The sequence below is a fragment of the Montipora foliosa genome, chromosome 8 (assembly GCF_036669935.1).
Source record: "Montipora foliosa isolate CH-2021 chromosome 8, ASM3666993v2, whole genome shotgun sequence".
NCBI lineage: Eukaryota > Metazoa > Cnidaria > Anthozoa > Scleractinia > Acroporidae > Montipora > Montipora foliosa.
Genome location: NC_090876.1, coordinates 49,726,896 through 49,744,395, shown reverse-complemented (window position 1 = coordinate 49,744,395; position 17,500 = coordinate 49,726,896). Strand labels below are relative to the sequence as shown.

At 39.6% G+C, this 17,500-nt stretch overlaps 2 protein-coding genes across 6 annotated transcripts in view; both read left to right on the top strand.

The window, feature by feature from the left end:
• LOC138012509 (solute carrier family 12 member 2-like) overlaps positions 1-4,217 on the top strand; it is a 17,121-nt gene extending 12,904 nt beyond the window's left edge. For all 4 annotated transcript variants that reach the window (XM_068859296.1, XM_068859295.1, XM_068859293.1 and 1 more), the window contains one exon: positions 1-4,217. This exon is cut by the window's left edge and continues 110 nt beyond it. In XM_068859296.1, the coding sequence (XP_068715397.1) occupies positions 1-1,077 (1,077 nt within the window). In that variant the 3' untranslated portion in view covers positions 1,078-4,217.
• Positions 4,218-6,098: 1,881 nt separating this feature from the next.
• Positions 6,099-17,500, top strand: part of LOC137968109 (nascent polypeptide-associated complex subunit alpha-like) — an 11,449-nt gene continuing 47 nt past the window's right edge. Inside the window, exons 1-8 of one of the 2 annotated variants that reach the window (XM_068814734.1) lie at positions 6,099-6,163; positions 6,317-6,368; positions 10,896-11,206; positions 12,009-12,041; positions 14,298-14,393; positions 14,819-14,890; positions 15,026-15,076; positions 17,407-17,500. The exon at positions 17,407-17,500 is cut by the window's right edge and continues 47 nt beyond it. In XM_068814734.1, coding sequence (XP_068670835.1) covers positions 6,317-6,368; positions 10,896-11,206; positions 12,009-12,041; positions 14,298-14,393; positions 14,819-14,890; positions 15,026-15,076; positions 17,407-17,421 — 630 coding nt within the window. In that variant the 5' untranslated portion in view covers positions 6,099-6,163 and the 3' untranslated portion in view covers positions 17,422-17,500. Of the gene's footprint in view, positions 6,164-6,282; positions 6,369-10,895; positions 11,207-12,008; positions 12,042-14,297; positions 14,394-14,818; positions 14,891-15,025; positions 15,077-17,406 lie in introns of both variants that reach the window. The other variant, XM_068814733.1, reaches the window with a different exon arrangement.

Here is a 17,500-nt window from a genome sequence, read left to right as displayed (position 1 = left end):
AAAGATCCGTCTGGACGCGCCGTCGTGGAGGAGTACGTCAACGTGGTACATGATGCATTTGAGCTTGATTACGGTGTTGCGATTTTACGTTTGAGAGGCGAGCTGGACTTACAAGAGCTTGCTAAGTTCGAAGAAGATGATTGGCTTGTTGAAGAAGACGAGGTGACTATGGATCCAGTTGCTCCTGAAGTACAGGTCAGTGAGATGTCAGATGAACAACAGCTTCTTTCTTCTGAAGTTCAGAGCGAAAGTAGCGGAAGAATTTTCCATGTCGCGAAGCGTAGTACTCCGGATGATAAAGAGTACGTACTGGAAGTTATCAAGGCGAAGGAAGAAGGGAACTTGAATGTGGAGCAGGATAAGAGCGAAGACAAGACAGGGAAGGGGCAACAAGAAAGTCCAAACGTCGTGCAGCAAGGGAAGTTTAAAGTCACCGTTAGTAAAAAGCCAGTTGAAGATGAAACTGAAGAAAAGTTTGAGGAGACAGCAAAGCTGACCGAGCCTTTGGTTGAGTCACAAGGTGCTCCAGCTGAAGTCGAAGTTGCCTTTAAAGAAAAACCTAAAGGAACCATTGATGTTTGGTGGCTGTTCGACGATGGAGGCTTGACAATCCTGATCCCCTATCTGCTGTCAATCCACAATTATTGGAAGGACTGCAAATTGAGAATCTTCACCCCAGCCTCGACTCATTCTCTCAAGAGCAACGAGCTGCGAATGGCGAATCTCTTGAAGCGATTCAGAATTGATTTCTCGAGCGTCGTCGAAGTGGAAGGCATAAACAACCGGCCCTCAAATTCCAGTATCCAGAACTTCATGAAACTGCCGGTGAAAGATGAGTTTCCAGAGCAGAAGGATCTGGAAAAGGACCGTAAAACCATGCATAACATTCGCCTGGGCGAGCTCATCCGGGAACATTCAAATGATGCTAAACTAATTGTCCTCACGCTTCCGGTACCAAAAATAGAGATGACGTCCCCTCTGTTGTACATGAGCTGGCTGGAAGTGTTGTCAGCGGCTTCACCCCCTGTGCTGTTGGTCCGCGGAAATCAACAGAGCGTATTAACCTTTTACAGTTAGTACAATCGTTGGTAATACATCCTTCGATACCTTGTTAAGGTTTTGATAATTTTTTAATGCCCCATTTTTCACTAGAAACAGTGGTTCAAATTTCACACTGGTTCAAATTTGAGCTCACCAAATTATTAATCAGGCGACTAGGGTAGTTTTCAGTTGTGTAGAGCGAGTTTCAATTGAGCGTCGTAAAACCAAAACCAAAGTAATTACTTTGGCCAATCAAAAAGGACGGAGACAATCCAGTAAACCAATCAAAAATCGAATTTGATTACACGTAGCCGACACAAAGCGCGGGAAAATGCGCACGCGCTAGCCACGATTGGTTTTGCTTTCACTTCTGATTGGTTGAAAAAGTGGCGCGAGAACTTTGAACCAGTCACTGAGTGAAGTAATTATAAACCAAAGCAATTCGCTAATTACTTTCGACACTCAATTGAAAACCGCTCCATCAAGAGACGTTTAGGAGAAAACAACACCGTACGGAAAAAAGTGGGTGAGGGACGGGCTATAGTTTCCCCAACCCCTCCCTCTCCGTGGCCCCTGTGAGGCTGTTCTAACTCTAAGATGGCATTGATGGCAAGAGAACTGAAAAGGGCCTGAAGTCTTGTAGCAATTTGAACCACTGATAATTATTTAGTGATTAAGTATGACCATAGAAAGGGACCTTACTTTTTTTCCAAGTCGTGGGATGCGGTCTCTTATCTTAGGTGGATGATAAAAAACTAGGAGTTTGTTAGAGCAGTTTTCAAATGACTGCCGAAACTAATTACGCGATTGAAGTTGCTACGCTTGGTGATTGGTTTAAAAATCTCGGGCGAGTTTATCAACCAATGAGGAGGAAAACCAAAACCAACAGCTACTTGCACGCACGATTTTCCCGCGCTTTGAGCAAGTTACACGGAACTGCTACGAATTTGTATTGGTTCATTGCGCTGTTTGTACCTGCTGTGATTGGTCGAAGTAATTGAAAATCGCCCTATAGTACAGATTGTTGTGTGATTGGTCTAGACATTGAAGTTAAAGGGGATTTGTCACGAAATTTAGCCAAAACTGGCAACCAAATCAATCAAAACTTGAAACATTAAAGGAAGGTTTGAATAAAACAGCAAATCTAAAAGGAGGCAGGAATGGGCAAAATTGGAGATTAAAATGAATTGTGATTAGGGTTTTTGAAAACTCTTCAGCCTGACAGTTTTTCAAAGGTGATTTCTGTTGTTTCTAACATTAATTATGTCTGCTCGACAGACAGTTTTTCCTCACGAAGTAATTGGTTTGTGCTGTTTAAAAGGAATTTCTGAGTTACCGTTAAGTTGTATGGCAAGAAGGGGCGAGCGAATGGTAAAACGAAACAAAATGAAGTGAACTGCCGTGACACAGTCCCTTTAAACGATTCTTCATTTTTCTCCTTTGTCGACGAGAAAAAAATAATTTTCACCCACATTTGAAATCTCGGTTCTCTGGAACGCACAGAATTTTTTACATTACTATAACATTAACTTTATTGAATGTTAAGTATTTAATATATGTATGCCTATCGATAATTGTAATTTTGTCTTGCAAGATATGAATGGGTTTACCTCTTTGTAAAAATGCAAGATAACTGAATTATTAACAGTAACGGCACGTTTCTGGCCCTCAATTTAAATTCAAATTTTGTAATTTTGGATCCTGAAAAACAGGTTATTTACTGCGCCTTTCAATAACATGCGGACTCTTAAAAGTCGGAAGCTGGGAGGAGCCGCCGAACATTTGATTGACGGTAGCGAAAAACGCATTTGTCGGTTGACCTTTGAATTTAAGAGTCCGCATGTTCTTGAAAGGCGCAGTAAATTGTATTGAAATTTTAAAAGGACTGGAGACAATTCGAAGTAATATGAAACGAAATGACTCTTAATAAAAAATACAGTGGATAGATAGTTCATCATCGTAATTGTTTCTAACATGGAGTTTTCTACTGTCGGCTTAGTTTTTTAATCAACGTCAAGAACAGGTGCAACGTTTAATGTTATCATAGTAGAGGACAGACCCCATTTGTTCAAAGGCCGTTTAACATTATCCAATGATACGCCACTATCCAGAGTGTTAAGTATATTCTATGTTAAACTATCACGGTTAGCCAAGGTTTTCGTGCATGCCTTTACTTAGATGTGCTTAGAGTGGGCATATTCGCGGTTATACGCGAGCAAATACTGAAATCTTTGCACAGATTGAGACTGTAAGATGATGCGGACTTATCCACTGGATAAAGTTATGTAGCCTTTGAACTACCGGGGCCAGAATTACAATAGATATGCCCTAGAGTGATTTTCATAGAATCTCGAAGATATTTAACAATTATTCCTTGAGCCCGCCTTGGATACGAGATGGTAAATAGCCAACAAGGCGCGTAGCGCCGAGTTTGCTGTTATCAACGTATCCAACAAGTCCGAATGAAATAATAATTTCATTAAATTCTCAACCTTCGTTTTTGCTAAATTATATTTAAGTTTAAGAAACACCGGAAAGTGAATTTATGCTGAGCTACATCTGCCGCATTCATTTCCATATAAGGCCAAATGCAGGTATAATAGCTGGTAACCAAGATCTAGTGAACCAATGGGAAAGCTAGAATTGCATTATCCAAGGTTGAGAAGTTAAGAACATGGATTATTCATGTTTACTTTCACATTTTGTTGTGATTTCCTCGGTTAATCTATGCCCTAGTTTATTTTGGTGTTACTGTTTTCATCAATCGATGATAACCATTCCTCACCTGAAGGTGAAACAGATTTTACCCTGGCTAACCTCAGACGATTTTAGCGCCCTCAATGGTCTGGCTAACACCAGACGGTTAGGGGCGCTTTTGTAGGTGTGGATGAGTTTAGCCCGAGTTTTACTAGAGTTTTCCGCCGTTTTCCTTAAATTGGCATCTTTCAAAAAGTTTCCCTTGCCAATTGCATCCGTTCCTTGGTTTTAATTGGTCAGTTTGAGATGTTTGTTTTGTGTACTGGTCTTCGAAGGGTCACTCTACGGCAGCCTTTATTGTTCTTACACTGCGAACAGTACCACAGTATAATGTTTACGTAGTATTTTCCAGTAATAATTTTGAGATGTTTGAAATTTTGAAAGAAACGATTTCCTTAATTAAACATTAGCGTTGCTTATATTTTTTCTTCGTATAAACTGGCCGCGAAAATGCTTTTTTTTTTTTTTTCGGCGAGACTGAATTGAGTTCTATTCCCACCCCTCCTGCTTTCACACCTCCAACTTGCCCTTGAAGAACAACCGTAGGACAACAATTTTATGCAAACCATTAGGATTTGGGTGAAAATGGGCGACAAACATTTTAGCATGTGGAAAACTGAGACGGTCATTTTGGAACTTGAGTTTGGCCGTTCTTTCCAGTTGCTGATAGACCCAGGCGGCTGTAGGGACGAGTTTTTTGGTCGAAGCAGTTATATGCGGAGATAACAAGACAATCGATCATTTTGGACAGAGCGGAGATTACCAGTCCGATACACAGTTCCGCTTCGAAATTACTAATTGAACTTGTGCCTCGATAAACCCAGGACTGAGCTGGCACAATTTATCTCCTACCTTTCAAGCTATGTTGAGATTAATTAACCCCTTCCCACGCAAGGCCCGACGGTTGAAACTGTCGATCTGTGCCTGTCTTCAAAATTACACGAACTTGTTGACCGTAAAATGTCTACATAATGTACCGCATTATTAAATAGCGGTCAATAAGTTATTCGTTCGTCTTTGTGCTGTTGAGAGACCAACCACTTTCGCTCTCTCTAAAGGAACATTTCTTATGTCCGTGTAAACGAAGCTAGTTGGACTACTTAGCACAAAGACAAAGGGATAATTTTCTTCGTAAATGGTTTGAACAATGTTTGAACCCAGGAGTCCTATCATAATTAAGTAAAGTACGGTCACCCGGGTGAGTGTAGTCCTGAGAAGGACTTTTTGAGATGACATTGATTGACGTTTGGACAACCAGAGCGGAAGTCATTTTCAGAGTCAAGTGATTTGTGTAACGTCAGTAAGTACATCTACGACCGGAGGTTTTATAGTATCTACAATCGTGCTTTACTTAATGATGAATAATTTCTTGCCGGCCGCCGTGTATGAATATGTTATTTATCAGGCGCTTCTTCTAATGCTCTAAAAGGACCGCATGAACGCAAAATTGTTTCTGACCGATCACATAGGGAAAATGACATTACACCAACGCTTCAATGGAAAAAATGAACGAAGTTATTGTATCGCATTGTATCGTAAGATTGAGATGCCCTTTCTAGTTTAAAAGGAAAAGAACTCCTTATTCAAGTTATTGCTGCCGCAGGGTTTTGGGCCAAAACCCGAGGAGGCAACCTTGAAGTCACCGTGTAAAAAGGGGTAAATTTATAAATTGGTAGATATTGTCGGGGAAATGCATCTCGATTTGTTCAACCGGGCGCGCAAGGTGGTATGGTATTACCTAAACGGGCGTGCAAGTGGTATTGGCATTGTTCTACACGACCGAGGTGTTTTGGGAACTCGCACGAAGAACCAAAGCTCTGTTCGGGTTAGCGATTGAAACATCAAACATTCAAGCAGATCTGATGCAAAGCGAGTTGCCTGGCTCGGAAATTGATTTTGTCCGGAGTCAAATCAGAAAGACGGACGAGCGACGATTTGTCAGACGCAAATCGGAAACAGGGGCGATATGTTCAGCATATAATATAAGCATAACTCCGTTGCCTTCCATACTATCTTAGGCGTGGGCAGGTGTAGTGAAAACTATTACTAGTGTAATCATGTTGTTCGAGGATTGACCACTGACTGCAAAGGGTGATGAGCCAGCCGGATTTTTTTGACACGAGGTATTTTTATCATGCCAGTCCCCTCGTTACCACTTCTTGTCCCTGGATATCCGAGGAAAAAGTTAGGAAAACACTTTGGTCGAACATTTTGTTTGGGTACTGAAAATGGACGACTGTACATTCCGGGGGTCGAAACTTTAGAAGTCCGATCCACCAGTTAATTTTTCTTCCTTCAGCTGTATCTCCCATCAGCCTTTGCGCAAATTAGTAGTGGCTTTGGCTTTTCTGTTCTTTCGTCTCAGGTTTGTTGTGAAATCTTCTTCCATCTTTTCTTGTATTGTTCTTCTTGACCTTTCCATCGGTGTCGTCAAGTTCTATAGTAACTGACGTCTTTGGTTTACCACATTATTATTTTGGAAAGTCCAAGCAGAATCTGAGGTGTTGTCGATTTGCAGATGACCCCTGCGGTAGAGAATCCTCCGGCCCAAGAAGAGGCAAATGCTGAAGGTAAGAATATCTTAATTTATCTTCCTGCTAAAAGCGACCTATGATAGTTAAAAGAATATTTGATTCGTTTAACATTTCTAACTTCTAAACAAAGTGTCGGTTGGGAGTTTTCCTTCATTACTTATTTTAAGAATGTGACGCCATTTTGTGAATTATCGTTGGGCGACACCGTAAGCGTCGTGCATGGAACGGTGAAATGATATTAAATTTAGCACAACGATAATAACCAGGAAAGAGCCCAAGATCATGAAAATGTGCCTCTTGCCTCGAGAAGTCTTGTTGAAGCACATAAAACCGACATTGTTACTCCCGCTGCTGTTCGAACACGTGTTTATACTCAGTCCCATAACGGTGTCTGTCACCGAATTGCCATTACATTGGTCATTTTACCTTTCTTCCGTTATTCCGTTTTATAGTCGGAGTGTTAAACTATTAACAAACTTGAAAGAACCAAAATTTGATTTGACTTGCGTTAACTTGTTAATTTCAATTTACAGTGTCCCCGGTTAGTGCCCTACGGCGCTAGAAGATTAGACACTTTAATAAAGTTCTTTTCCTTTCCTTTCTTTAATAAACTTGACACAATTTTTGCCAAGTGTTGTTTACTTTCAAAATCATGCATACTTTTCAATGAGAACATTATCAATTTTACCGCAAAGTCTATCGCATAGAGACTCTGCTACATATCACCTGTCAAATCATTTCCGAATCAGGACACCCTCGCTATTGTTTTCCAAGGTTTGTTTCAGTTTGGCCTGCTCCAGAGGTAGTCGACGGCATCTTTGAAGTTTGTCCGTCTGCGACCAAATTTTGTCCTTCGGTGGACAAACCGGTCGCACTTGGTTTTTCATTGTGATGACAGATTTTTGACATAAGTAAAGAGTTTTGTCCTCTAGTGCGACTTGGCCCTAAGTTATGCAATCACAGCAAGAAAAAGCTCTAGACATTTACACGGGATACATTTTGAAGGTATAGGAGTCAACACCATTAGACATATACGGAGCCCTGTTAGTGCCACCCGGGTGTGCGTATACTTTTTATTTTTTTCTGTCGAGACTTTTTTACTTTGGGCGTGACTCTTGTTTTTATTTGTGTCAGTGGCGCGACTTTTTTTTAGCTGGTGCGACTTTTTTTATTTGGCGCGACTTTTTTTATTTGGCGCGACTTTTTTTACTTGGCGCGACTTTTCTTAATTTGGCGCGACTTTTTTTATTTGGCGCGACTTTTTTTATTTGGCGCGACTTTTTCTGTTTGGCGCGACTTTTTTTGTTTGGCGCGACTTTTTTTGTTTGGCGCGACTTTTTTATCTGGCGTGTCTTTTATTCCGGCACCTGGGTACGGACCTTATGTATCCCTTATTATAGTGTAATAAATATTGTAAGCAATAATCCTATAAACCCTTGTATACCCCTATATACCCCTGTATACCTCTATTAACGCCCACGTCGCCAGTGGAGGGTAGGTGCCCAGGAAGCCTGGGGGCTGCAACCGCAGTCACATCCCCAAGGCGCTAGAACACCCGACTGGCCTGCCCAACCCGCAACCAAGCCACGAGCCCCCCGCGCCAGGCCCCCCTAAGGCACCCGTCACACTTGAGCCAGATAGCTCAGTGGAATAATAATAATAATAATAATAATAACACACAAAAAAAAAGAGCACAAAAAAAAAAAAAAAGAAAGAAAGGGGGGGAGAGGGAGGGAACGCCGAGAACCACTAAACTCCTAAACCGACTCACAACGCCACGCCAACAAACACGCTGCAAGCACATTGGACAACGCATGCACTACGCAGGAATACCGCTGAACCATGTCAGCCCCAGGGCCCCCCCAACCTAAAGAGTGCTGCAAACGCTACAAAAACGCATAACAACGCTAACAAACGCCTGCAAAACGCTACTGACCGGACTAGCTCCCGGTCGTGAACCATGTAACTATAACAAACGCTACAGAACGCACCAAAACGCTGAACAACGCTACCAGACGGCCAAGACACTAACAACCGCCTGCAAAACACTACTGACCAGACTAGCTCCTAGTCGTTAACTATGTTAAATTTTATTTAACTATATTATACCCTCAAGAGAGGATTAGGTGAGAGAACGGATCCCCCTGCTCCATCATAGTTTTTTAAAAATCTATTTTTAGTTTAAGTTCTCGTTCCCAGTGCCGCGCTTAACTAAAGTTTCTTTCCGTTATTACAACTGGCAAATCAGGGGCCTGTGTATGGGGGGGGGGGGGGGATCTGCTCGCTTACCTCATCCTCTTCATACCCTTGACTACCCTTGTAAACCCCTATATACCCTTGTAAACACTTGTATACCCTTTTATACTCCTATGCTGCCCATATACCTTAGTATACTCTATATACCCTTGCATTCTATACCCTTGTATACCTTTGTGTACTCTTGTATACCTCAGTATACCCCGAAAAAGCGTGATTTATGCAGTTGGCAACTGCCATTCCACTTAAGATCTTGTTCTCCTCTACAATATAATTGGCAGCTTGACTTCGTTACGCCACAGGAAGTAGTTTCACTACTTTCCATCACCTAGTTTCGTCCTGTAGTACAGAAATGGATTTGTCAAGTGGGTTGAGATCTCATATTGACCACCATAGAGAAATTTGAAAGCCAACGTTTCGAGCGTTATTGATAAAAAACTACGAAAGCATCCAAAAGCTTGTGTATCTTACTAATTGTCCGAAAGTCAGGCTTCAAAACCGAAGTTATTATGTCAGTTTTTGCTGCTTTATTAGACGGTCCGATAATGGAATATGGATGCCCAGTATGGCACACTGGATTACCTAACTACCTTAGCGACACTATCAAAAACATCGGTCCAGCAAGAGAGCATCTTTTACTACAAACCCCGACACAATTACAAACGCTTTTTAACTTTTTGTAAGGGATATATAGGTACTTATGTCCAGAAATGCACTTAAAAGGTATACAAAGGTAAGGTAAGCGAGCAGATCCTCCCCCCCCCATACACAGGCACCTGATTTGCCAGTTGTAATAACGGAAAGAAACTTTAGTTAAGGGCGGCATTGGGAACGAGAACTTAAACTAAAAATAGATTTTTAAAAAACTATGATGGAGCAGGGGGATCCGTTCTCTCACCTAATCCTCTCTTGAGGGTATATAGAGGTATACAAGGGTATATAGGGGTATACAAGGGTTTATAGGATTATTGCTTACAATATTTATTACACTATAATAAGGGATACATAAGGTCCGTACCCAGGCGCCGGCATAAAAGACAGGCCAGATAAAAACGTCGGGCCAAACAAAAAAAGTCGCGCCAAATAAAAAAAGTCGCGCCAAACAAAAAAAAGTCGCGCCAAATAAAAAAAGTCGCGCCAAATTAAGAAAAGTCGCGCCAAGTAAAAAAAGTCGCGCCAAATAAAAAAAGTCGCGCCAGCTAAAAAAAGTCGCGCCACTGACACAAATAAAAGCAAGAGTCATGCCCAAAGTAAAAAAGTCTCGCAAGAAGTAAATAAAAAGTATACGCACATCCGGGTGGCACTAACAGGGCTCCGTAGACATAGGACTTAATTTGTAGTATATGCTGGATATGGATTTGTTAACATTATGTCCTCAAATTCCTTGCAGTTGTTCAGGGCTCAAATTTAATGGTAACCTGTTAACCAACAGATATTACTTTTCAACCTTTGATTTGATAAAAATACACTCCAACTATAACCCTACATGGTTAATAAATAAATTTTCTTACATATTTAAATTACGCTTGAGAAGATTTAATGATCTTTTGACAAATAAATGTGAATTTTTAAGAAAGGCTGATGGATTATCTTCGTCAGGGTTCAAGCTACTCCTTAAAGTCCTTGAAAAGCCCTGGAATTGAATTTTGGATTTCAAGGGTGCTTGAAAACCCCTTGAAAAAAAGGATTTGGTGGAAAACTGCTTGAAATTTCCTTGAATTTTTGCTTGGGTGAAAGTTGAGATTGCACCATACAAGTTAAAGAAACATTTCAAAAAATGAAGCCAAATTTGACTATTTGGGAAAGATTAAATGCAAAAAATAAAATGTCGGTGCGTGCACTTAACTCGCAGGATGTGGGAAAAAATATCAAGGTAGGCTTAAGCTTTTCAGCAAAGAAAACACATTACGACAGACTTACGCTGTTCAAAATGATCTGGACGAGGCCCCATCCATGGAAGCTTCTGAGGTTTCACCAACATCACTGTTGTATAAATTGCACTATTTGTGTTCCACCGCTGACATCAGAAACACCCGCTATTGTTTTCACTGCAAGTGAATCCTGCAGAGAAAATTTCATTTTTTGCTCAAAATATTTCGAATTGGCCAAAATAAATAGTAATACCTTTTTCATTGCCACCTTAAGTGATGCATAAACAAGTCATATTTTTTGGTTTACATGCCCTTTACATTTATCTCTCTTCATCTACTCTCTTTTATGTTATTGTAATGCAATTTGTTGGGTACACATTGTTTCCAGCTCATTTAAGTTATGAGTAAGTTTAAGTTTGTTTTCCATTTTACATAGTCATCTCTGGAACCGAAAGTGATAGTGACGATGAAGTTCCAGAATTGGAGGAAGGAGATGCTGGACAGCCAAGTATAGCCAGTGATATAGCTGCAGCAGCTGGTCTGACTGAAGAGCTTGGTAGCAAAGCTAAACAAAGCCGTAGTGAAAAGAAGGCTCGAAAGGCAATGTCAAAACTTGGACTGAAAAGTGTATCAGGAGTAAAAAGAGTTACAATAAGAAAATCCAAAAATATTTTGTTTGTCATCAACAAGCCAGATGTATATAAAAGTCCAGCATCAGACACTTTTATTGTGTTTGGTGAAGCCAAGGTATGTCCACTGTTCATGTATTTCAGTATCAACAGAATGTCCAACATTCATTACCAGTACTTGGAGGAAAAATGGGACAACAACAATGTAAAGCTGAATTGTGAGCTTGGGGGAAAAGGAATTGCAACAAAGTCTATCGGAATTCAGTTGAGACAATAATAATACTGTATGGTTGTGATAACAACATCCTTCTGAACTGGACACTAGTTAAAAACCAACCTTGTGATGATTTGGATAATATTTGCAAGTTGTTAACTGTTTGGACACAGAGGAAATCACTACTGTTATTACGAAGCAGCCTACAGTAACGAGTAAAATGTGCAGAGTAGAATCTACAAGTATCACTCTTTGGGGGGGGAAAGGTTAATTTGTGGTATTTTGTGCCCTATGACGATAAAGATGCCTTATGGTGAGGAGTGTCTGCCTGGTTTGGAGGCCTGCTTTCCTTTGTCTGTGTTTGTTGTCTGTTTGTCATCATTGTATTCCCTTGCATACACTACCACATTATGTTGTTTGTTGTGTGTTGATGTCCATACATGGCTGACAATCCAGGTATGATGTGGTCCACTGATCTAGAGATTATGAGATCTGAGGGCATGGAATAATTTACGTATTAATTTGTTGTTGTCAGGAAATAGTATTGTTGCTACATGTACTGTACTTATAGAGTGTTGCACAGGATTCTTAAGTTGGGAAATTGCCCTTTGCTCTGTCATTAAATTAAAATTCAGCAATGTTTACATCTAAAGAATAAATAATATATTGATTTTAGATAATCTGTTCTGTTTTAATATTATTGTAGATTGAAGATCTAAGCCAGCAAGCTCAAGTGCAGGTAAGATCTTTCTTTTCTGGCTTGATGCCCATCCAGCAGGGTTTAAAAGTGTTTTTGTAGTACCTTGGGTTGTTTGTGAAGTGGCCACCTAATGCATTCCTTACCATAGTGCTATCATCTTAAGCTGTCGGGGGACTAAGGTAAATTGATTTAAACAGAGTATAGATTGTTTTCACTGTCACACAACAAAAAATAAAATTAATTCCAAGCCTTTCAATGAAAAATGCCAAGAAAATGAAATGTTATAAAAGACTAATACATACATAATTTCTCAAAGTCTCAAGTCTGTGTGGTTTTTTTAATTTTAATAGATTTCTTGGCAATAATTATTTGCAAATACCATGTTTACCCGTGTACAAGTCGACCTTTTATGGCCTAAAAAAGAAGCTCCAAAAAAATCGCCCTCGAGTTATACACAGGTCAAAGATTTAGAGCCAAGTTCCAGCTAAATAATTTATTCCAAATTAACATAATAGTGTTGTCTTGGGCATAATGAATGCAGTGGACAAAAGACTTCGAAATGAATGTAAGCAATTCCAGTTGAGATGAAAGAGGATTTGTCCAACTCTAAATTTTGAAGATACTCAAGCACAAATATGAAATAGACACTGGAAATTTTTGTTTTCCAAAGGCAGAAAGCTCTAAAAGGCATTTCTGTTTCTTTTTGTTGTTTTTCATGTGACAAATAATTATAAGTCAAGGACCAATTAAACCTTGCACATTTTGCATCATTTTTGAAGTTATTTTCAAAGATAGACTCCTGTTTCTGTGGTGTTGTGCTTACGACCGGTATCCTCTAAAGCCCTTTATCCTTGAACAACAAAACAGGTACATGTACATACATGTTCGATTTTCTGAGAATGTTTGCAAAACTCAAGAACAAAATGCCCCCATCTACAACAACTGCGGAACCACAAAACTATTAAGCGCTTGAGGCCCTGTTTAATTTGTGAATCCATGGTTCCAGAAATCGAAGAATACAAGATTAGTATCCCATGAACATTTAACAAGGAAATTGAGAAATTGCATTTTTTGCCATCAAAAAGGGGGGGGGGGAGGGGTGTCGACTTATACACAGGTAAATACGGTAGTAGTCTCTATGTTGATGTTTTTCACTGCTCACAGAAATACCGTTGTATCTGTAATGAATGCGACCCTGTGGGTACATGTAAATAAAAATATGATGATGATGTAGTACACCATTTTGTAGTTATTGGCTGAGACGTCTCACAAAACTTGTAAGAGTTTTGAATGGAGGAGTTATTTTGGTGTACCAATAAAACCAAAATGGTCGCCATACATCAACATCAACAAAAACATTTTGGAAGTCGCTTTGCCATGAAAGTGCATTCTTTTCACTCATGAACTGGTACACATATGCATCAACACAATCAAGACTTGAAATGTTGCAAAGGTTGAAAGTTAACAGGAAAGGCCTTGTTTTTCCAACTGAGCAGCCAATTTCTTGGTATCATGCAAGGCAAAAGTTGGAAATACAAAATGCTGTATTTTCAAAACAACATGCTACAGCTCTAAGAACATGTGAAAAGATTTAAGTAAAGATTACATTCGAGGTACGGCAGGAAAAAATTTGGCAATTTTCTTTTAGAATTAAATGACATCATGTGAAAACGATATATTGTTGCAAAATTGCCAATAACTTCCCCCCTCAATTATGACTCCTTAAGATGAAGCTAAGGGTCCTAGTCAACAATGCCGATGTTTTGTTTATATACAGTATGGGCAACTATGGAAGACTTTTCAGGTTACATGACCTTCAGACTGCAAAGGAAAGCGAGAAACTGTGAAGTTCATTGTTCAGTGCAATGCCCTAATAGCAATCAATGCTACATGTAATAATGAGAGTCTTGTCTATGTCAATCTATCTTGTTCTCCTGAGCCATCTGGAAGCATCAATGTTTCACTTCTCACCCATTGCAAGATTCTTACAACAAAATGAGAGTGGAGAAGCAATTGGACCAGTCAAGACTTTAAAGCAAACAAAAAACAGAAAATAATATCTCTCTAAACCAAACAAAGCTCATATTATGCGATGAAAATGTCATTCAGGACTTAATTGCATGATGATGGTAAACTACAATGAAATATTCCTGAATTTAGATTGCTGGACCAGGATTCTTTGATGTCATGGCTTATGGATCAAAGTAACATAACCTAGTGACAGCATTGTTTTCTTGCATATTTTGTCAACAAGAAAGTCTTGTGCTTGTTAAAATGCAAACTTCTCTGTTGCAGGCTGCTGAGAAGTTTAAGGCTCCTCAACCCACTTCTGTTATCCCTGAGGCAAAAGCAGCTGCAATTGAACACGAAGAAGAATCGGAAGAAGAAGAGGTACAGAAAACTTGAAGCATGTCTGGTATTGACGCGGTTGACTGAGGGGCTGCATAAAATGACCCAAACCCAACTGTGTCCCTCTGTATCTTAAAAAGCTTTAAAAACATCAATAATTCGTTTGCATAAAACTAGTGGTTGTGAAAGGAGCAGCAAAGGTGGATGGCAGTCGTTTTGGGGAGTTGGAGGTCACCTTGGTAACATAGACTGAGCCACAGGCCACCACTAAAAAATAAGCTAGTGTTTGCAAAGAACGCCTATCCCATTTTAAGCCAACAAACAAATTAAGCCAAGGCACATCACCGCAGCCTTTGTAAACCTCTAAGAAACACCCCCACAACCTTTATGCAGGGACAGCATTGCGTTGGTTTTAAGGTAAGCTAAATCATGGTTACTTTCATTTTAAATTGATTTAATTTTCACAGGTTAATGAGACTGGTGTGGAAGAAAATGACATTGAACTCGTTATGCAGCAAGCTAATGTATCTAGATCTAAGGTAAGCCTCTGTTTGTGGAATATTCCACAAGTTGTTTCATGCAGCTGTAGTTCATTTGAAACCTCAACTTCAAGTAATGTATGTGTCGTCAGATTTGTTGTTCTCAATTTAATTCATTTATCTTGCCCTTTGCAGGCTGTCATGGCTTTGAGAAACAATGACAATGATATAGTTAATGCCATTATGGTAGGTATTCTTATATCGAGGTTTTCAATGATTTTCTTTTGGACAGTCTTAAATTTCCTGTGTGCTTAGAAGTATTCTTATATGGTAGTGCATTTGCAAGAAGGTTTTGAGCAGGTTTTCCTCCCTGTCGATGTCCCTTTTTTTAGTCACTATTCTGTGTTTATTGCATTTACTTCGCACAAGGTACTGTAGTCGTTGCATTATCAGCAACTAATGTCCAGGTCACATCAAAGAAGTTTTCTAGTTGTGACTTTGTGGGTGAATAAGTAGGAAGCTTAAGCAACGACGACGGCAACGAGAACGTCACAAATCTGTACATAAATGTAATGGGCAAAAACAAAAACATGTGTTTTTTTATATTTGTCCATTTCTTTGCTGTCATCAGCAATTCAACGACGTGAAATAGCCAAATTTGAAGTTTTATGGACAATGTCAGTACCTGGAGATAAATTTTCATTTTCTCCCCTAAATTAAGCGTGACTCGTAACGGTTTCATTCTTGAGGGACTGCAACGCCAATAGTCGCGAAATGATCACAAAAGTGCGAATTAATATTTTGAGATGACTTTCTTCTTGCTGTTCTTTAGAGTTGGGGGGGGGGGGGGGGTAGGATGCACCCCTCAACCTTTGGCTTAGTCTTTTTCTTTGCTGTTGTTTCTTAAAGGGAAAGTACGGTCTAGAAAAAGTTTCTCTAAATATCCAAGATGGCGCTCTCCAAGTCACGAAAGAGGCAACTTCAAAGTGCTCTTGTCACATTTTAACAGGGAACTGGTCAAAACGGCAATTTTAGTAATTCCTGGGGAAAAGTTTTCGTAATGACGTGTTATGACGTAGCAATAGTCAACAAACGTGTTCGACCTTACCAAGCTCTTCGATCCACAATCACTTCCTCATTTTTGTGTGACCTTTCTGCTTCGAGAAATTCAAATGTAAGATGAACTATGGTAAACGGTCTTGTGGTTCAATAGGTAGTAGGCCATTTAGGCTATAAGTGAGACAGAAGTTCAAGTCACTTAATACTTATAGATTTTCTAGTCAATCAAACTAGGCGGCAAAAATCAGCCAGAGCAAATGTAAACAAGACAAAAACCTTGAACATGTGACAAAGAAATATTCGACAAGCGTACCTTTTTCACTTTCTTCCTTCAGCGACAGCCGTCTTCGATGCTTCAGCAAACGTATTTGTTTGCTTCACACTGGAAAGCGTTTAATTCAGAATAAGCCGACGAAACTTTCAGAGCACGGAGCAAGGCTTTTTCACATCAACAATTACCGCTGTTGGGGTGTACCCTTTCGAGGGGGATGAAACTAGACGCATGTCTAAACTTGAGAACACATTTAAGAAAAAAACCGAAGCTTACACCGGAAAATTGAAATTTAAAGAAAAGTTGGCCGGCGAAAATATAACGTGGATGAATTCCTCAAAATGTGAAAATCTGACTGCTATATTGTCTGTTCGGGTTTGTCATTTTACCAAGGAGGACTTCAAGCGGGATCTTCTGGTATATGAATATTGGAATTGCTCTTGATGACATTCGCTTCATACGGAAATCTCAGTCAAATAGTCCAAATTATCATTATATTGGAGCGAGAAAACTGAATCAAGCCATATATAGACGACTTTCACTGAACTTGAAATGTGGTTAAATTTTGTTAGCAGTATAGAAACTACTGAAACGATTTACTCATACCATTTGATGGAAATATATAAATCGATCGTTTGTTTTCAAGTTGTAACAGGGATCTCGTAGAAAGCCACTGTAGACAGATTAAACTTGAATTTCCAGGCATTTATTTTACAGCAATGAGCGCGGGATAGCACTGCAAGCTCTCTTTCGCTTTGTAAAACTCTTGCATATAACTCACATATAAAACCTTGTTTAACAACCACGAGGTAAATCTTTTCAGAGGTGGAGCCAATATCAAAACAGTTTAGCCTCTGGATTAAGATTCAGTCCACAAAGTATTGCTTTCCTCGCCTGTGTTTTTCTTCTTTTCATCAAGTACCTTTAGTCATCCGGAGAAATCCTTGACTATTGGTACGTCATGCATAGCCTCGTTTGCATACACAAAAACAAAGATGGCGAATTTAAATTTGCCCATTTTTGAAGCGTTATTGTTGGCTATTTAAACAAATTTAGTCCAAATGAGTGGTCAAGTATGACAACCCAGGTAAAGAACTTTCGATTCAGAGAAACTTTTTCTAGAGCGTACTTTCCCTTTAAGAAAACTTTACCCTTTGCTCTTGCTTTTTCTGTGTTGGTCGCTATGAGGGAGGCTAATATTGTCATTTTTAGATATAAGTGAATGAATTTTGTTTTCCCTTTTCAGGAGCTGACAATGTGATAACCTGTGGCCCCCTTTTTAGATTATTATCTACTTTTGCTCTGTACAGAATTTTGATCAAACTTTGCCTTTATTGTCA